At 38.3% G+C, this 20,978-nt stretch overlaps 3 protein-coding genes across 7 annotated transcripts; 1 reads left to right on the forward strand and 2 right to left on the reverse strand.

Annotated features, from left to right (window-relative positions):
• The first annotated feature begins 360 nt into the window (after nt 1–360).
• Nucleotides 361–5,468, forward strand: LOC111800381 (RNA-dependent RNA polymerase 1). 2 transcript variants are annotated; one of them, XM_087124924.1, is made up of 4 exons: nt 361–463; nt 1,211–1,758; nt 2,432–4,317; nt 4,401–5,468. In XM_087124924.1, exons 2-4 carry the CDS (start codon nt 1,243–1,245, stop codon nt 5,341–5,343), a joined length of 3,345 nt encoding a protein of 1,114 aa, XP_086981050.1. In that variant the 5' UTR covers nt 361–463; nt 1,211–1,242; the 3' UTR covers nt 5,344–5,468. The 2 variants fall into 2 exon arrangements, with proteins under 2 accessions (XP_086981050.1, XP_023539816.1); XM_023684048.2 differs by lacking the exon at nt 361–463 and adding an exon at nt 479–660.
• A 625-nt stretch (nt 5,469–6,093) lies between these two features.
• Nucleotides 6,094–11,972, reverse strand: LOC111791825 (putative RNA-dependent RNA polymerase 1). Of its 2 annotated transcripts, none has more exons than XM_023673321.2 (5): nt 11,613–11,972; nt 10,726–11,395; nt 7,539–9,424; nt 7,311–7,461; nt 6,094–7,164 (listed from the first exon to the last, which is right to left on the reverse strand). In XM_023673321.2, the coding sequence occupies exons 2-5, from the start codon at nt 11,239–11,241 to the stop codon at nt 6,322–6,324; spliced, it is 3,396 nt and encodes a 1,131-aa protein (XP_023529089.2). In that variant the 5' UTR covers nt 11,242–11,395; nt 11,613–11,972; the 3' UTR covers nt 6,094–6,321. The 2 variants fall into 2 exon arrangements, with proteins under 2 accessions (XP_023529089.2, XP_023529080.2); XM_023673312.2 differs by having other exon boundaries at nt 11,609–11,972.
• A 2,041-nt stretch (nt 11,973–14,013) lies between these two features.
• LOC111791836 (uncharacterized) lies at nt 14,014–18,860 on the reverse strand. Of its 3 annotated transcripts, none has more exons than XM_023673335.2 (9): nt 18,646–18,860; nt 18,220–18,315; nt 17,697–17,882; nt 17,514–17,622; nt 17,399–17,433; nt 17,153–17,305; nt 14,779–17,042; nt 14,356–14,430; nt 14,014–14,262 (listed from the first exon to the last, which is right to left on the reverse strand). In XM_023673335.2, exons 2-9 carry the CDS (start codon nt 18,285–18,287, stop codon nt 14,219–14,221), a joined length of 2,934 nt encoding a protein of 977 aa, XP_023529103.2. In that variant the 5' UTR covers nt 18,288–18,315; nt 18,646–18,860; the 3' UTR covers nt 14,014–14,218. The 3 variants fall into 3 exon arrangements, with proteins under 3 accessions (XP_023529103.2, XP_086973841.1, XP_086973847.1); XM_087117715.1 differs by having other exon boundaries at nt 14,014–14,265; nt 18,646–18,858; XM_087117721.1 differs by lacking the exons at nt 17,399–17,433; nt 17,697–17,882; nt 18,220–18,315; nt 18,646–18,860 and having other exon boundaries at nt 14,014–14,265; nt 17,153–17,348.
• Between the last annotated feature and the right edge of the window lie 2,118 nt (nt 18,861–20,978).

Here is a 20,978-nt window from a genome sequence, read left to right on the forward strand (position 1 = left end):
GGTAAAAATATAAATACATTAAAAGATATAAATAAAAAAATTAAAAAAAGTAAAGAAAAATCAAATGATAGAATATTTACCTCCATAGGTTGAAACACTTTTTTTAAAATTGTTTTTTGACCCATAAATAATAAATTATTGCATGTTTGTACTATAATGTCTTTTTTTTTAGAGGGGAGGAGGTGGGGAAAAGGATGTCCCAACAATTTTCCACGTCATTTTGTTCTCTTTTTCTAATTACTTTACGTATAAAATATTAAAAAAAAGAGAGAAAAATGATTTGTGTTTAATAGAGAATGCGAAATGCGTTAAAGACATTTCTTTAAAAAGGGAAAGAATTGCACTCAAGGAGAGAATTTTTTTATTACTTGTTAATTGTTAATATAACAGTTAAGAGGTACGGTTTTTAGAGTGGTGGAGAAAAGGATGACTTGGTAAATGAAAGTCTTTCTTTATGCTTAAGGTAAGGGCCCGCCAATTGTGGAATCATTTGCCTTCGTTCCTGCATTTTCTTTTTCTATGTTCATCCACTGCGTTGCTTTGCAGTATAGTACTACATTTTCTGAACTGGGTGTTGCTCTTTCTATCAAAATTCTGCTTTCTTTTTACCTAATCGTTCTTCCCATTGTTCACATGGGTTATTGATCTGTTCTTGCTTTGGTAAGCTAATCCTCTTTCTTTTTGTTTTTCTTCATCTGGGTTCTTTCTGATCCTTGTTTTCTTCTATTTTTTTTCCCTCTCCGTACTGTATCTGTGATTGTACTATGTAGCTCCATCTTGTCCCTTCGCTGATTCTTACTGTTTCTGGGTTGCTTATGATCTATGGCTGTTCCTTGTCTTCCATGTTTAGCTATCATTTTGTGTTTGATTTATGAAGAAACAGAGTTTTGATTTAATTCCTTCAAGCAGAACATGTGAGGAAAATGGAAATGATAAGACCCATTTCTTTTCAAAGCTTTGTGGGAGGCAATATCTTTGAGAAACTCTCCTTAGTTTCATGAATTAAAGCTTTCTTTTCATAGAATCCTGATACTTTTTTACACTTATTCTCAGTTTTTCTTCATATCATACAACTTTTGAGGACTAGATTGAGCTTAAAATCTCACATGAGCATGAATTGGTGCTTGGCCCTGCATAAACTACCATTATTATGCATTCATGCTCCTCCCCAAATGAGTATGCATTACAATCAATTTGTTTGGGATTACAGGAAAAAGTTTGCTGTTGATCTCATTGGATTGAATGGGTAAAACAATTCAGCTTTATGGATTCCCTTCTGGTGTATTACAAGAATCGGTTAAGGCGTTTGTAGAGAGATTTACAGGCGAAGGAAGTATAGATGCCATAAATGTAAAACGTTCAAGGGGAAGAGGAAAGCGATTGTATGCAATCATCCAGTTTATTGACGATGTAGGTGCTAAGTTAATTATATCTTTGGCTAATGCAAGCCTCCGCTATGGAACTTCTTATCTGAAGGCAAGGGAGTGGAAGCAGGATATTCTACAAGATCCACTAGTCTTTGAATACAATTTCAAAGGCTTAGAACTCCATCTTGGTTGTCAGATATCAAGGGAGGAATTTTTTGTGTTATGGAGAGAGTCAAATGTGTCTGTGAATTTCGAGTTTGAGCGGCGTGATCTTAAGTTTTTCATATCTCATTCTCATGCTGACTACATGCTGGTATTGCGCTATGAGAACATTTGGCAAGTTGAGCTACACAAGCCACCAGGCCAATCTATAGATTATCTTCTGATTCAGGTTCATCCATAAACTTTGAACAATGTTTTCTTTTCTCTTCACTATTGGTAAATATCATGCATTCATACAAGGACATTTGACCGAAAATTTTCACTCAAATGATGCATGTACTATTCTTGATTAGAGGTGTGAGATCCTACATCGGTTGGAGAGGGGAACGAAGCATTCCTTATAAGGGTGTGGAAACCTCTCCCTAGCATAGGCGTTTTAAAACCGTGAGGCTGACGATGATGAGTAACTGCTAGTAGTGGATTTGGGTTGTTACAAATGGTATCAGAATCAGAGACCGGGCGGTGTGCCAACGAGGATGCTGGCCTCCCAAGGGGGGTGGATTGTGAGATCTCACATCGGTTGGAGAGGGAAATGAATCATTACTTATAAGGGTGTGGAAACATCTCCCTAGTAGACGCGTTTTAAAACCATGTGACTAACGGCAATACGTAATAAGCTAAAGTGGACAATATCTGCTAGCGGTGGACTTGGTACCATAAGATGGAAAGAGCAATAATTGAACTTAGCTGTAGATAGAGTAATGCTTAGCTTCATTAAGTTTTTGGGACCTTTGGTCCTCGCCTGCATTCACGTCATATAGGTGCTGTCAGGACATGCTTTCTTTACCCATTTTCATTTCATTTTGCATACTATTCTAACTATGACCTCTCTGTATTGGTAGTTAGTTGGTGCTCCGCGGATTTATGAGAGAGATACAAAGCTTTTTGGACATATTTCTGAAGACCCCTTCTTGAGCTTTTCTAAGGAAATGGACACCGAATGGTTTCGAGCAACCGATTTCACTCCATCATGCTGTATTGGACAATCTGGAGCTTTATGCTTGGAGATTCCTTACGGTCGCCTGCTCCCTAATTTTCATGATAAATTTGCTTACTTCAAAGAAATAAAGGGTAAATTTACACTGGCCAGCGGCTCTACTTATTCGTCCAATGTAAACTTGGTACCTGTAGTTAGACCTCCTCTGAGCATCCACTTGCCATATGCCATTTTGTTTAAGATAAACTTGTTGGTACAACAGGGGTGTCTTCCAGGCCCAGCTCTTGATATCAGTTTCTATGAGATGGTTGATCCTCAGATACACAATATTGCCTTCATAGATCGTGCTTTAAGGAAACTCTATGACTTGAAAGAGTGTTGCTATAACCCTTCAAAATGGTTAGGTGAGGAGTACAGGAAGTACTCCAAGTTAACGAATCCGCCCCAGCCACCTAACTTGTCCTTAGATGAAGGGTTAGTCTATGTACACAGGGTTCAAGTGACACCTTGTAGAGTGTACTTTTGTGGTCCAGAGGTTAATGTTTCGAATCGTGTATTGCGTCGTTATCCCGAATATCTTGACAACTTTTTGCGTGTTTCGTTTGTCGACGAGGAATTGGATAAACTGTATTCAACTGAATTGTCTCCACGAGAATCTTCTTCCTTGGAGGATGGAAAGACGAAAATATTTAAAAGAATCCTTTCAGTTCTGAAAGATGGCATTACCATTGGTGATAAGAAGTTCGAGTTTCTTGCGTATTCTTCGAGTCAATTACGGGAAAATGCCGTGTGGATGTTTGCTCCAAGAGATGGGATTACTGCAGCTAAAATAAGGAAATGGATGGGAGATTTTCATAGTATAAGAAATGTAGCCAAGTATGCTGCTAGACTAGGCCAATCCTTTGGTTCATCCACAGAAACTGCAAGTGTCAGTCGACGCGAAGTCGAGGTTATTCCTGATATCGAGGTTAAATCAGATGCTGGTATCAATTATGTCTTCTCTGATGGGATTGGGAAAATATCAGCTAGTTTTGCTAGAGAAGTGGCTAGAAAATGCCGCATCAGGCATACACCATCTGCTTTTCAGATTCGTTATGCTGGTTTTAAAGGTGTTATTTCGGTCGATCCAACCTCATTCGTAAAATTATCGCTCAGGAACAGCATGCTAAAGTATGAGTCGACCGACACGAAGCTCGATGTCTTATCTTGGAGTAGATATCATCCTTGTTATCTTAATCGTCAGTTGATTACTCTTCTGTCTACACTTGGAGTTCAGGATGATATCTTTGAGAGTAAACAAAAGGAATTGATAGATCAATTGGACACCATTTTTATGGATCCATTGAAGGCTCAGCAGGCCCTTGAGCTAATGTCTCCGGGAGAGAATACCAACATTCTGAAGGAAATAATCTCGTGCGGTTACCGACCTGATTCCGAACCTTTCTTATCTATGATGTTGCATACATTCCGAGAATCGAAGTTGTTAGAATTGCGGAGAAAATCTAGAATCTTTATCCCAAATGGAAGAGCAATGATGGGATGTCTTGATGAAACTGGAAACTTAGAATATGGAGAGGTATTTGTGCAGTGTTCTGCTCACCAGCAGCTGCATAATGATCATATTATCTTTAAAAGAAGCAAATCAAATCAACATTTCATCGTAACAGGAACGGTAGTCGTGGCGAAGAACCCGTGCTTGCACCCAGGTGACGTGCGTGTCTTAACCGCTGTGGATGTACCATCTCTACATCACATGGTGGATTGTCTGGTTTTTCCACAGAAGGGACCAAGGTAAATGATCTAATCTTGTTTATGCTTAAACTCATGTCTGCTAGTAATTCTGCTGATATTGGAAACTTTCTTTTCTGTACAAGACCTCATCCGAATGAATGCTCGGGAAGCGATCTCGATGGCGATATATACTTCGTGTGCTGGGATCCTGATTTGATTCCACCTCAACAAGTCGAACCAATGGATTATACCCCCGTGCTTAGCAGATTACTAGATCATGACGTCACAATGGAGGAAGTTCAAGAGTATTTTGCAAATTATATGGTCAATGACAGTCTAGGAATCATTGCCAATGCTCATACAGCATTTGCAGATAGTAGGCCAGAGAAAGCAATGAGCGAGCCTTGTATAAAGCTTGCAAAACTGTTCTCAATTGCAGTGGACTTCCCCAAAACTGGCGTTCCTGCTTTGATATCTGCTGATCTAAGAGTACAAGTATATCCTGATTTCATGGACAAACCCGACAAACAGAGCTACAAGTCACATAATGTACTGGGGAAGCTGTTCAGAATGTTGGATGACATTGAACCAAGGATTAGCATCAAGTCCGTGAAGTTTACTCGGGAGATAGCTCGGCAAGCTTATGACCCCGACATGGAAGTCGACGGCTTCGAGGAGTACCTCGACGATGCGCTTTATCACAAGAACAATTACGACATGAGGTTGGGGAATTTGATGAAATATTATAAGATCAAAACTGAGGCAGAGCTAATCAGTGGGGTTAGTTTGACAAAATCATCTTCTTTTACTAAGAAAAATGAAGCGGAATCTATCATCATGGCTGTTAAGTCCCTGCGAAAGGAGGCGAGGGGATGGTTCAATGAGAATGCTGGCTTGCATTTTGGACATGACAACAATGCGTATGCAAGAGCTTCAGCATGGTATTTTGTTACATATCATTACAGCTACTGGGGCTGGTATGGGGAGAAGAATGAAAGCCATTTTCTCAGCTTTCCATGGTGTGTTTACGACAAGCTCATCCGTATCAAGAAGCGCAAGATTGGTGCTCGAGCTCGCCATCGGTAAGTTTCTCGCACCGTGAATCTTCATGAAGTTTTAGTATATTTCACTTGAGTTAAGAACAACAATCAACTTGGCATAGTTGTGGCAGACACCTTATTTTTTACTAATCACTTTTAGCCTTCTTGCAACTCTTCCATCCAATGTTTTACTTCAATAACTTTATGAACGCACCGAAGAACACACCGAAGGACAGAATATTGACTCTTTGATTATGTTGAAGTGTGCGCGAAGCTAGCTTGAACACTCACGTACAAGATTTGACATAGTTAGTAATATCAACTCAGATATTATATACACGATCTTCGTTATCAATCATGTTATAATGTTAATACTAAAGCATTGGACTTGATACCTACTAATGGCCAAGCAGCTAGGAATGTGAAGAAGGAGAGTTGTAGAAACTAGCTTAATGGAAGATCAATGAACTTTGTTTCAGTTAAAGATCAAGCTAAATCATGTCTAGATTGTGGGTTGAAGCAAACTATGAATTTTGTCAATATGCACGTTGTGTCGAGTCCCAAATCGTCAAATCACGTAGAAGTTAAATTTGTATCCGATGGTCATTAGAAGGCACGTAGATTTTCGAATTCAACGATTACTTGCTGGCAAGTACATTGTGACCTCATTGGAAAAAAAAACGATCATCATTATAGTACTGATCACTCAAAGAAAAATTTATGCTTCTTTCTTGCGTCGGACCATGATATGAACAAGTCATACGTATACCTGCAACAGGACGGGGACGAGCTTGTGTTTGAGAAAAGTAGGCTAAGATTTCAGATTTCATGAACACTGGCCAATGTATAGAGTAGATATTACATAGTAAAGAAAAAGGTGACTATTCAAACTAAGAAGCTCTCAAAAGAGTAGCAAACCAGAGCCAAAGCCAAAGCCAAGTATATTCACAAAACTACAGATAAAGACCATCAGATATATCAGAGGGAGGTAGGACAGGAAACCAACCGGTGTCGATCGTGTTCTTCAACATCCATCGAGATTTAAGGCACGGCTGAATCTATCAAGAGTCGCCAATCTTGAAGCTTTCTCTCTTCTCCTCAAATTATTCTCCTTGACTTGCATCAGTTTGTGGTAAACACACCATGGGAAGCTCAAATAATGGTCGCGTTTCATTCCGTCGTTATAGGAGCCCCAATACGAATGATGATAAGTGACATGGTACCACGCCGAAGCTTTGGCAAATAAATCATCCGAGCCCGAATCCGGACCGCTTTCTTTCGTATTGAACCATGTCCTAGCCTCCTTTCTTAGAGACCTTGCAGCCAAGTTGATGGCTTCTGCGTCTCTTCTCCTCGTGAAAGACTTCGACATTCTCATAATATTGCCACTAAATATCTCGGACTCGGACTTGATCCCGTAATAATCAAGCAAATTCCCCAACTTGTAATCATATATAGTTTTATGATAGATGGCATCTTCAACGTAATCTTCAAAGCCTTCAGCTTCCATATCGGAGTCGTAACACCGCATTGCTACATCTCGAGTAAACGACCTAATGTAGCTTATATTTGGTGCAATGCCCTTTACTGCCCGGAAAAGTTTTCCGATCACGTTCTTTGATTCATATGAGGGCCTCTCGGGCTTCTCCATAAAGTCGGGAAACTCTTTGACATTCAAATGTGAAGGTATTATAGCAGGTACTCCAGTTTTTGGGAAGTCCACAGCAATGGAGAATAGCTTTGCAAGCTCTATACAAGGAGCACTTCTTGCTTTAAAGGGCTCTTTATCTGCAAACGCAGTGTGAGCATTGGCAATGATTCCAAGGCTGTCATTAACCATGTAGTTCACAAAATATTCTTGAACATCCTGTTGTAAAGAACAGTACTTTCAAATTAGTACTAAAACCACACATATAGGAACGGTTCCTCTTCTAGAAATTGAGATAAAACACTTAAAAAGACGACACGTTTGAAGAACGAAACATGATCGAGTCAGTGCTTGTGTGGAGATACCTCGATTGTGACATCACGATCTAACTGAATAGGTGGTGCAGGAGTATAATCCATCGGCGGAATTTGTCGAGGCGGGATCAATTCAGTGTCCCAACAGACGAAGTATATATCACCGTCCAAATCGCTACCCGAGCATTCGTTTGGATGAGGTCTATATTAACAAGTACAGCATCTAGTTAATCTTCAATACAAAATCAAGAAAGAATCAGCATATGTCAATGTACTAACCTTGATCCTTTTTGTGGAAAAACAACACAGTCAACCATATGATACAACAGAGGTACATTTACAGCGTTTAGCACACGAACATCGCCGGGGTGCAGGCAGGGATTTTTCGCAACAGTTACGTTTCCCACGATAACTAAATGGTCTTCCGAATCGCTCATATCGAATGCAGAAGTATCAGATACATGTCTATGCCTAGCACTGGAGATTTGTACAAATACCTGTCCATACTCCAAGGTCCCAGTCTCGTCTAGACATCCCATCATCGCTCGCCCATTCGGAATAAAGATTCTCGATTTGGTTCGTAATTCTAGCAACTTCGACTCCCGGAAAGTCTGTAACATCATTGATAGATAAGGCTCAACATCTGGTTTATAGCCACATTTGAGCATCTCCTTGAGAATGTTAGTATTCTCTCCAGGAGACATCAACTCCAAGGCTTCTTGAGCCTTCAGTGGATCTGTTAAAATGGCATCCAATTGTTCTAAAGCTTCACTTTGTTTCTTCTCAAAAACCTCATCTTTAACGCCTAGAGTCGACAAAAGAGTTATCAGCTGACGATTCAGGAAGCATGGTTGATATTTGCTATAGCCTAAGACGTCGAGTTTCGTGTTGTCTGATTCAAATTTGCACATACTCTTCCTCAGAGATAACTTTACAGACGAGCGCGGATCAAGAGCAACGACACCCTTATATCCACCATAACGAATCTGAAAAGCAGACGGAGTGAACGCTAGCACGCATTTTGAAGCAACCCTTTTGGCAAAATCACTTGATATTTTGCCAATTCCATCAGAAAAGACATACTTGACTTCCCCATGTTGAACCTCTATGTCAGGAATGATTTCCCTTTCATGTCTACCAACCGAAAGAGTCTCGGTCGATGAGCCGAACGATTGTCCCAATCTAGCAGCGTACTTTGCTGGATTCTTGATATGTCGAAAATCACCCATCCACTCTCTAATAACAGCTGCATCAAGGCCAGGTCTGGAAGCAAACATCCACAAAGAATTCTCTCTTAGTTGACTTGATGAGAATGCAAGAAACTTAAACTTTTTATCACCAATGGCTATGCCATTTTTAAGAACAGAGAGGATTCTCCTGTAGATATCAGTTTTACCATTCTCGATCGAAGAAGCCATCCGTGGCAATAAATCCGTCGAACGCATTTTATCCCACTCTTCATCAACAAAGGATACACGAAGAAAGTTATCTAAATCTCGAGAAAAATGGCGCAACACCCGGTTCGAAACATTGACTTCAGGACCACAGAAGTACACCTTACAAGGTGTTATTTGAACCCTACGGACATAAACCAATCCAGCATCCAAGGCTATAGCAGGAGAGTTTGAAGGATGCTTTGCATACTTTTTGTACTGTTCAGTAAGAAAGCTTGATGGCTCATAGCAGCATTCCTTCAAATGGAACAGTTTTTCTAATGCATTTTCTACATACTCAACTCTTATTCGACTCGGATCAACCAACCGATAGAAACCAGTTTCGAGTGATGGCCCTGGAATGCAACCATTTTGAACCAATACATTTACTTTAAAGATTATTTCATATGGCAGAAGAACATTAGGACGAGAATCGACCACGGGAACAAGATCGTCGGAGCAAGAAACACCGTTGCCTCCATCCACCAGTTTGAATTCATCTTCAAATTCTTCATAATAAGCAAAATGTCGCCTAAAGTTGGGAAGTTGACGGCCATTAGGTAGCTTCAAACATAAAGAAGAAGATTGTCCAATAGAGTTTGATGGAGTAAAATCAGCTGTTCTAACCCATTGATCATCAGGTACTTCTTTAAAGAAGTTAAAAAGAGGATCATCAAAGATTTGTCCACTAGAGGGTGCAACTTTTTTATATATCCGAGGAGCTCCATATAACTGATGAGAAAAACATAACAATTATCATTTTGAACTGTATCAAAATCCAGCAGCAGATATTGTAAATGAAGAACACCAGCAGCTAAGATAATGGTAATAATCATGGCAGAAACCAAAAATCTCTACTAGATATTAATAACAGTCAAGACAGAATCCACTACATTCAACAGTCAAAATGACAAAATTACACACCTATAAAGTTCAAGGTCAACCATAACAAAAGCAGTGTTGTTAGTATCAACATTTAGTATGATATATGGCCATGGAAGTCATCGTTAGTTTCTTCCATGCTCTTTTTTGGGGTATATTAAGAACTATCTTCTTTTCAAGGAGAAAGTTGTAACAACTCAAGTCCACTACTAGCAGATATTGTCCTTTTTGGGTTTTTCTTTCGGATTTCCCCTCAAGGTTTTTAAAACACGTATGCTAGATAGAGGTTTCCATACCCTTATAAAGAATGTTTCGTTCTCCTCCAAACCGACGTGGGATCTCACAAGCCACCCCCTTCTGGAGTCCAGCGTCATCGCTGATACTCGTTCCCTTCTCCAATCGATGTGGGACCCCTCAATCCACCCCTTCGAGGCTAGCGTCCTTGCTAGCACACCGCCTCGTGTCCTCCCCCTTCGGGACTCAGCCACCTCGTTGGTATATCGCCTAATGTCTGGCTTTGATATCATTTGTAACAACTCAAGCCCACTGCTAGTAGATATTGTCCTCTTTGGGTTTTCCCTTTCGAACTTCCCCTCAAGGTTTTTAAAACGCGTATATTAGAGAGAGATCTCTACACTCTTAAAAAGAATGCTTCGTTCTCCTCCCCAACCAATGTGGGATCTCACAATCCACTCCCCTTCAGGGCCCAGCGTCCTTGTTGACATTCGTTTCCTTCTCCAATTGATGTGGAACCCCCCAATCCACCCCTTCGAGGCCAGCATCCTTGCTAGCACACCGCCTCGTGTCCACCTCCTTCGGGACTCAGCCATCTTACTGGTATATCGCCCGATGTCTGGCTCTGATATCATTTGTAACAACCCAAGCCCACTGCTAGTAGATATTGTCCTCTTTGAGTTTTCCCTTTCGGGCTTTTCCTCAAAGTTTTTAAAATGTGTATGCTACAGAGAGGTTTCCACACCCTTATAAAGAATGCTTCGTTCTCCTCCCCAACCGACGTGGGATCTCACAATTACCCTTATTCAAGCCATTGCAATATTTTTCAACAAGGATATAATTGAAACAATGCTTAAACATGGCAAAAATTTTAAAGTTTAAAAGGGATAACAATGCTTTTCACACGAGACAAGAACCTGAATCAGAAGACATTTCATAGACTGATGTTGCAGACGGTGGAGTTGTATCTGCCAAATGTTCTCATAGGAAAGCTGAAACCTGTACTCAACGAAATTATGAATCAAATGAAAGTTCATTTTTCGCATTTCAACTCCAAAAGTCACCAACTCAACATCTCCTTCCCATAGAACATGAAACTTTTCACTGGAGACCTGACAGCCAAAGCACAATGTCAAGTCTTCCAAGGTATGCACATATGTCCTAGGCTTCGGTACAATATCGACATCAGCCGCTCGAGCCTTAAGATACGAAGATCCATACCATAGGCGTTGATTAGCTAAGGAAATGATCAACTCAGCTTGTGCAGCACCAATGAATTGGACAATAGCATATACTCTACTTCCTCCCCTTTTAGGTGGTCTAACCTTAATGGCATAGACAGTTCCTAAACCTGTACGAAGCTCCAGAAAACTCTTCACGGAATCTGCCGTGGCATGTGAAGGAAATCCACTAATATGAACCGTTTTCCCCATAAGATCAAACAAATTGTTCACTCCTTCCCTGTTTTACCAAATCAAGCTATAGATTAGAAAAGGCTTCCCTTCTATGTTCTATGATTGCGTTATGATTCCATTGTGAAGGGAGAATTCCACTTGGAATGAAAATTTCTTAGCCATGAAGTAGTCCCTACAAAAGAAAAAAACGTCTTACATTAAATGGAATGAAAAAGAAAAGTAACCCAAAATACAGAGACATACAGACACCAAGAAAAACATTTTGAATGCTGGAGTTTCCAACTTGGGTGCTCAAAGAAACCAAACCCCAACTAAAAAAGGTTCAAAAGAGGCAAGAAAATGAGCAGAGCACCAGGACTTGATGATGAAGAACAGAGTTACAAACCCACACAGATAAACGCATGAATGTCCTCAAACAGGTATATATTGATCAACCAAACCGTAAGCCAGAGACGATCCAGGAGCAGCAGAAACACACTCCAAGAGCTACAAATTGCTAAGCCCAAAACTTGAAATTCTTAAAAGGGTGTTTATGGATGAACCCAGAAAAGCAAAGAAGATCATAAAACAGAGTGAAGAACAGAAACTGGATGGACAACTATAAATTACAAGAAGAGGGTCCAATGGAGGGGAAGAATTTGGATGGACAACGAATTGAAGCGACCATTGTCACCACAAGTCAAAATTTGAGTCGTCCTTTATTTATTTTTTATTTTCTTAGGCTGCACACAATCATCTTCCCATAGAAATAGATGTCTGCAGACTGAGCCCGGAAATTAGAAGTTAATTTAATTTTTTTTGTAATTTCTAGCTTTATTAGTTTCTCTATTAATATTCGATTTTGATTTTAATAAATTATTTTTTTGAAAAAGAGTAAAAAGTAAAGTCATTACATTTTAAATGATTGAAGTAATATATTATCAAAGTTTATAATATACTTTTTAAAAAAATAATAATATATAGTACTATAGTCGAATAATTTTACTCATTTTATCACTATTTATTTATGCTCAAGTTGGCCCCACCATCATTCTTTTTTATTTATCTATTATATTCTAAGGTTTACAAAAAATAAAAAATAAAATTATATATATATATATATATATATATATATATCGGTTAAAATTAATTAAGACCCGGAAGTCAAAAAGTCAGATGGTTACGTGTATATTTTAGTAACTAAAAGCAAAATAATAATAATAATAATAATAATACCATAAAAAGATATAATCATTAAGTCGAACAAAATTTTTTTATAAGGTGTGAATTTTGTATAAGGTGTGAAAATCTCTCCATAATAGATGCGTTTAAAAATCGTGAGACTGACAATGATAATTTACTAACGGTGAGCTAGAACTGTTATAAATGGTATAATAGCCAGACACTGAGTAATGTGCCGGTGAGAACCCTGGCCCCAAGAAGATAAATGGTGAGATTTCACGTTAGTTGGAGAGAAGAACGAAACATTCCTCATAAGATGTGGAAACCTCTCCCTAGTAAATGCGTCTTAAAACCGTAAGGTTGACGGTAATATATAATGGGTCGAATGAGGTGTTACAAACGACATTTACCATATATGTAGTAATAATCTCGATTAAGACCCGGAAGTTAAAAGAATAAATAGGCACAAGTGTCAAGTTAGAATGACATTTATCATGCATGTAATAACGATCTCAATTAGTCAACGCCCAAAAAGTCGGATGGTTACATATATTTTAGTAATTAAAAGCAAAATAATAATAATACCATTAAAAAAAAAAAAAAAAAAAAAAAAAAAACAATCATCTAGTCGAATGAAACATTTCTTATAAGATGTGAAAATCTCTCAATAGTAGACGCGTTTTAAAACCATGAGATTGATGACGATAAGTAACTAGCTAAAGCAAACAATATCTACTAGCGGTGAGCTAGAGTTGTTACAAATGGTATCAGAGCTAGACATCGAGCGGTGTGCCAGCGAGGATGCTAACCCCAAGGAAGTGGAGTGTGAGGTTCCACATTGGTTGGAGAGGAGAACCAGACATTCCTTATAAGGAATGGAAACCTCTCCCTAGTAAACACGTTTTAAAAACGTAATGCTAATGGTGATACATAACGGGTCAAATGGGTTGTTACAAACGACATTTACCATGCATGTAGTAACTATCTTACTTAAGACCCGAAAGTTTAAAGAATAAATAGACACAAGTGTCAAGTTAGAATGACATTTATCATACATGTAATAACGATCTCAATTAGTCAAAGCCCAAAAAGTCTGATGGTTACGTAAAAGCATAATAATAATAATACCATAAAAGGACAAAATCATCAAATCGAACGAAACATTCCTTATAAGGGGTGAAAATCTCTCCCTAGTAGACACATTTTAAAACCATCAGGCTGACAGCAACACATAACCGGCCGAAGCGGACAATATCTATTAGCAATGAGCTAGGGCAATTACAAATGGTATCAGAGCTAGACATCGAACAGTGTGCTAACAAGTACACTAACCCCCACGAAAGTGGATGATGAGATTTCACATTGGTTAGAGAGGAGAACGAAACATTCCTTATAAGGTATGGAAACCTCTCCCTAGTAGACGCATTTTGAAACAGTGAAACTGATGGCGGTACGTAACGGGCCGGATGGGCTCTTCCGTCCCTTTGCATCGCCTTTAAAAATTCCTCATTCTGGGTAATTTCCGGAACTTCCTTATAAAGAGGACTAAATTCCAGCTTTTAATATCAAATTCTCAGTCAGTTTCAGTGTTCATCAGTATATTCAGTATATTCAGTAGGTCCACAAGAATTGAAGATCAAAATGCTTAGAAAAGCTATCGAATACTACGTGTTAGTCAATCTTTATGTTCAGAGAGATACAATACAAATTTTGTAGTATGGAAGAGAGGGAAAGCTTCACTCACAATATTCACCTTGAAGAAGAAGATGGCAGAGAATGATATGGTAATATCCATTGTCATCCCAGAATTAATGCAGCTTTTGGTTCATTCTTTCTATTTGCTACCCCTAAAAGCAGATAGAGAGAAGAAAGACCTGCCTACTGCCACATGAGTATAAACAACAAAGAGTTAAAATCCATGCGTTTGCAAGCAATGGGAAAACAAGAATGCAACTCATACATATCTCTAACCTTTAGTAGAAGAAACTGTAGCATGATCATGGCTTTCTTGGAACTTGGAACTAAAATTCGGTGCACCATATGTACCTACATATCAACGAGTCCACATGTTAAGCGTATATATGAATTTTCTTCCCCATTTGTGTTCATAGTTCAAGCGTTAGAGCTTTAAGAATCAGATTAATGTCAAATTCACTACTAGCCGGTATTGTCCTTTTTTATTTTTCCTTTCGGACTTCCTCTCAAAAATTTTAAAACGCGTCTGCTAATGTTTCGTTCTTCTCTCCAACTGATGTGGGATCTCACAATCCACCCTCCTTGGGGTCCAGCGTCCTCGCTGGCACTCGTTCCTCTCTTCAATCGATGTGGGATCTCACAAAAACACTAGAGAAGCGTAAGTAAATAAATTGCAACAATAAGGGGAAGGATCAAAACCTGAGTATAGTTTGTCATGATCAAAGCTTTTGTCAAGAGAAGCCTTTACAAGACCAGAGTTAAGTGTAGCTTTCATCAATAGACTGTCCATCTTTTTTGTGTTCAGAGATTTAGATTCTTCAGAATCATCCTCACCCTCAGAAACCACGGAAGGGCTCGACCAACCACCATTGTTTGCTTCTCCCTTGTTTTTCCTTGCAAATTTTAGGAGTCTCTTAAATCCTTTCGGTGCACCCCTTTGATAGTTCATCATGGGAGGATTTTCTGCAATGCCCCAATCATTATTATCAAGTTCGTTATTTTCTTCCTGCAGCATTTGAGACAAAGAGAGACGAACGGGGCAATTTTCGATTGGTGCAGCATTTTCCAGTGATGCAAGATGAGGTGGCCCATCATTGATGGCTGGTATCTCTTCAAACTCTTCTATTTCCTCTATGGACTTTGATGGGATCATTGATTCTCCTTCAGCTACAATTTCCAAAGAAGATTTCTCTTCATTTGGTAAATGTAGAGCATCACCATGATCAGCATCTACAACATTTGAAGTAAGCATCTCACTATCCTGTTCATCATTCACAACAGTTTCGATATCACAACGAGCTGGTGACAAAGCATCCCCTTTATCAGGATCTGCAACCTCAACTTCTTGATCATGAGTCAATTTTTTGCTGTTCTTTGAAGAATCAGCAGTCTTAGAAAGTTTTGAAGGCTTTGTCTTGTTAGCCATTGGACTACTATTGTCTAAGCTATTTCTCGAACCCTTACGGAAGGACTTTGATTCTAGTGGCACTATGCTGCTTTTTTTGGCTATCCTGTCACGGATACTGGACTTCACAGGAACATTGGCATCTCTAGAAGGTGTAACTTTTGTTTTTGTTATTGTTCCAGTCTTTGTCTGCACCATTTCCTTCTTCTCATTCACACGCCTCGAGTTTCTCGTACTGTCATTAGTTTCCTTGATGTTTTTCTTCTGCACATGGGATCTTTCTGTTTTAGCACTCGATCGATTAAACGACAACACTGGTTGAGCTGTCGGACGAGTTGGATTCACACTGGCTGGTGTAATCCCAGAACATGGCCATGACTTACGTGTGGCAGCTATTGGTTTTGTTCTAGATGAAACCTTGGATGGTTTTTCTGATTTTGATAAATTTGCTGGTGGAAGAACTTCAGGCTTCCGTGTAGCACGTTTTTTTGTTACATTAACTTCAGCAGAGGCTATCTTGGATCTCCTATCATCTGCAACACGTCGCATTCCCTTCGTTTTTACCTCTTTATTCGTACGTACCTTAGCTTCCTCAGCTCGACGCTTTTCGTCTCTCTTCGCCTTGTATTGATCATATAATTCACCCCTTTGCTCAGAACAGACATCTTTCTTTCGATTCACTTGAGTATTATTTTGTGCTACACGTTTACTTTCCATCACTTTTTTCATCATTTGATCCAATTCTGCTTCCTTTCTCCGGCTCCATTCTGAATTTGAAGATACTTTTTCGACAACTTCCCGTGGTTCGCTAATGGGAGAGCCTGCTTGAGCCTCTGGTGGATCAGAAGCTTTAAGCTCTACAACTCCAGCAGTTGTACAAGCTGTTTCCTCCGCTACCTTACTCTTTGGCACATCTTCATCAAAATCACGGCTGATTGTATCAGGTTCATCACTAACAAGCTCTGAGTGGCATTTTGTAGAAGCATCTCCCATGCCTGTACTCCATCTTCTCAATACAAATTTATTTGCACCAATGGTTATGCTTGTTAATGATCTTTGTTTCTCGACTTCGGAAGCATCGTTTCTCTGTTTGCTTTCGAAAAGATTGATAGCATCCTGAACTGATATTCTATCTACATTGCTATCAGCTGTTTTACTGGTAGGTTCTGATCCTTCCTCATCACTATTAGCTGCTATATCTCCTTGAGAAAAACTACTGTCTCTTGTTTGCAGACTCCTAATCATTATCGCAGGTGCTCGGCGGGATCCCGTTCTTCCTATCTGAACCCTTCTCATGGGTGATGCTGACCTTCTCGGAGGTGCTGACCGTGCCATTGTTCTACTTCTTTCTACCAGTGTCCCATTTTCATCAGACTCCTCACTTTCTGATGAATCCTGTCGCTCAACCTGTGCAACTTTTGCAGGTGAAACACCATAATTCACTTGAGTTGACGAATTCGATGTAACCGTGTGCCTATTATCATCATCGTCGTCGTCATCAACAGGATCGATACTATCACTCTTTGGATTTAGTTCCAAATATTTGTATGCACAATTTCTGCAGAGTTGTGAAGATTGAGCACATACTGAGTTAACGGATATATCAGAAATGAAGTTTGTTTTCATTTTGTTAACAACACAGGCAAGCTTTTACCAGGATTAACCTACTTCAAATTTGTAGCTCCGAAATGTTCCATAAACTTCACTAAATGACTGATTTCCTTAGAACTGCAGGTTGCATTGCAACCCTTTTCAAATGATGCAGTGAAGTCCTTATTCAATGCTGTAAGCCTCAATTCCATAGCTCGCAACAATTCGTTTCTGGCATTCATGTTTGCATAGTTCACAGTTGAACAAACCAATTCTATGTTTTGTAAGAAACAGAACAGATAATTAAGAATTCAAATAACCTACTTAGATTCAGCTGATGAAGTAAATTCAGCTCCAGACTGTCAACACAATAAATTAAACTTCACCAGCAAGGAAACATTATAGGAAAATGGCTTCAAAAGATAGCATGAACCACTACCTGACCATATAAAGAAACATGAAATCTCCTGGTTTCTTCTAGTTGAGCCATCTCATTCATCGTTTTCGTGATTTTCGTTAACTCTGGCGAGCCAACTAGATGGAGGAACCTGAGTAGAGAAGTAAGAGTATTAACAAAAATGCACCCTTCAGCTGAAAATCGAAATAATGTAGTTAGAACAACCTGGTTAGAGTAGATTTTGTGAACCATGCTGAACCAGCTGAAGAAGCTGGTGATTGGAGTTTAATGCTCGCTTTAGATTCTTTGGCATTCAGCTCTTGTAGTTCCGGTAAATGTGGCAAAAGGGTATCCAGAATCCCATCAGCCAGAGCATCTACCTTATTGCCACAGGAAGCAAATGCCTCATATCTGTTCACACTCATTCCCATCAAATAGGGGAAAAACTTTCAGGACACGAAAATATGAAATTTTATTGAACAAAGTGATAGTGAGGAGAAGCCAGACACCGGGGAGACTCTCGTCTACTAGAGAAAGGTTTCCACACCCTTATAAAGAATGTTTCGTTCTCCTTCCCATCTCCCCAATCGATGTGGGATCTCACAAAACCTATGATACTCGTTCCTCGTGTTCATCATGTAATTGAATCGACGTTGACCGAGAGTAATGGTAGAACATGTTTTGTACAAGCAGAATCTCATCTACATTGTTGTTTCAAACAGAAATGGTAAAAAAGAAAGAGGAAAACCTGTTCTGAGAAGGTATGATCTGAATGGTGGCATAATCTAAAGGCCCATCATCATCTCCACCACTCATTTCGATCAGCTAAACAAAGAAGCAGATACTGAAACAAACACAATGCTACTAAGTTCAACAGAACAAGCAACACAAATTAGAAGAACAGGTCGTCAAAATCATGAAGCATATATCATTAGACAATCACTCGTTAACAATTTACAACTTCCAGATAAACAAATCCTACCCATCAAACCCAAGCAAACAAACACAGCCCAGATCTGGAAAATCCCTGCAAAACCCATCAGTTCACCAGAAAAAACCCACTAAAACAAAGCAACGGCAAATTCCCAGTTCTCTTCAAATGCATTTTCTCGCACAGAACTCACTCAAACGGCGAATTCTTCAACTACATTGATGAAATACATTGAAATGGTACCTGGGTTTTGCAATCCGGCCGGGGATGACGGAGCAAGGCGGAACATAGACGGAGAAATTTATCGGAAAAAAGAAAATGAGCGATGGGGAGCGAATTCGATCGAGAGCTTCAGTTTAATAATTAAAAAATTAAAAAATTAAAAAAAAAAAAAAAAAATCTTCGAAGTTACGAAACTGATAATTCCACTGAACGCGTGAAGCTCACGCTCTATCCTCCATTTTTTTTCTTCCAAACGACCATGCTTCCATCAGCAGAGTTATGTCGGTTTCCATTTATTCTTATTAACTTTTTATTTTTTATTTCCTGTCGTTTTTTTCCCTCTCTTTATTTTGTTATCATTGGAGAATCATTACATCATTTTCATTATTTTCAGTAACTATATTATTAATTAACATATCTCAACTTCTTATAAATAAATTATAAGTTTGAACATTTATCTTATATTTTAAAAATAAAAAGTATTTAAATTTATGATCTTCAAGTTTTTATTTTTATATTTATTTATATACTAAAATACTCTCTTTCCTAACTATTTTATTTTTTATTTTTTATTTTTTCTATTCTTGGAGATGTGCATTTATCTCTGGTTTCATTTATTAAAGCGGGGACCAAAAGGTAAAATGATTAAGAAGGAGAGGGAATTGAGGTCGACATGTCGTAAAGCGATTGCTAAATTTGCATGCATTATTGGTAATTATATATTGCATTTAAAGACCGTTGGTTTTGTTGGATGTGGACGTTGCTGGACTTGTAAGTTCAAACTTCAAACCCGCCCGCCCGCCAGCCCAATAATGTGCCGAAAAAAAATGTGAAGTTATAATAAAATAATAGATAATAATAATAAATAATAAATGCATTATGATATGTTGTCTGCGTAGTCCACTCTCATTGAGCCCAAGCTAAACATGTTGTTTCAAATGGGCCAATTTTTTGGGCTCAATGATTTATTATAATAAACTTAGGCCCACGTAAAATAAATATGACAACAGACCAACTTACACGGTAAAACACATATAACTCTCTACAAACGTAGCGTCGGTGTAACAATTCAAGCTCATCGCTATTAGAAATTGTCCGCTTTGGTCTATTACCTATCGTTATTAGTCTCACGATTTTAAAATACGCTTGCTAAGAGGAGGTTTTCACACTCTTATAAGGTTTCCCTCTCCAACCGACGTGAGATTTCACAATCCACCCCCCTTGAAGTTCCAGTGTTCTCGCTAGCACACCGCCCGATATATGACTCTAATACCATTTGTAACAGCCCAAACCTATCATCCCAACGTCCTCGCTGACACACCACCTAAACTGATGTGGGATCTCGTAATCCATTCTCCTTGAGCTCTGATACCATTTTTTACAACTCAAGCCTACCGCTAGTAGATATTGTCTGTTTTGACCTTTACAATTTTAAAACGCATATGCTAGAGAAAGGTTTTTACACTTTTATAAGAAATGTTTCATTCCTCTTTCCAATTAATGTGAGATCTCACCGGAGTGTAAATGATTTATACAAGTGTTGGTTAGTTTTGTTTTACAGTCACATTTTGATCTCGGTGATGTTATAATCATGAATTAAGTATCAATTTGTTTTTACTTAGTTTAATATATTTTTATGATTATGATAAAATATATCTTTGAAGTATTTATTAAATGTAATTTCTAATTAATTTAAAGCAAAATCCCTATTTTGATTTGAGAAGGGTATAATTGACATTAAACATAAATCAACTAGTTAATATATAAATTTTTAAATCTACGCACTATTAAATGAAAAAAAAGATATAATCTTTTATCGACAAGTGAAAATTACATTATATTCGAATTCACGAACATATTTCTAATATGATATCCTTAAACGAACATAGACCATTTTATTTTACAAAAAGAGTGGATATACATATCGACACGTCAACCAATATTTCGATAACTCAAAATTTAAAGCTTGTGGTCATTGTTACCGATTTGGATATTGATTTAAGTTGTCTTCATCGTACAATCTTTGTATGTGGATGTACTACGATCTCATCTTATCAAAATATGCGTCTAGAATCTCAACATCAAATCCAAATTTTTTTCCTTTCATTTTTTTTATCAACAAAAAAAGATTTACCAATTACTCGGTGTTCGAGTTTAAAAATAATAATAAAAAAAAAAGCTCGATCAACTTGATTGAAATAGATTATAATTTTTTTAAAAAAATTAAAATTAATTAATGAATAAAGAAAACTCTTTATTTGGATGGTGTTCTTTTTTTTTTAAAAATATTTTTTGAGGTTAATATAAAAATAAGTATTAAAATAATATAAAAAGAAAAAGGAGTTTGAAAGGGA

The sequence above is a fragment of the Cucurbita pepo genome, chromosome 1, assembly GCF_057944985.1.
Source record: "Cucurbita pepo subsp. pepo isolate OVF chromosome 1, ASM5794498v1, whole genome shotgun sequence".
Classification (NCBI taxonomy): domain Eukaryota; kingdom Viridiplantae; phylum Streptophyta; class Magnoliopsida; order Cucurbitales; family Cucurbitaceae; genus Cucurbita; species Cucurbita pepo.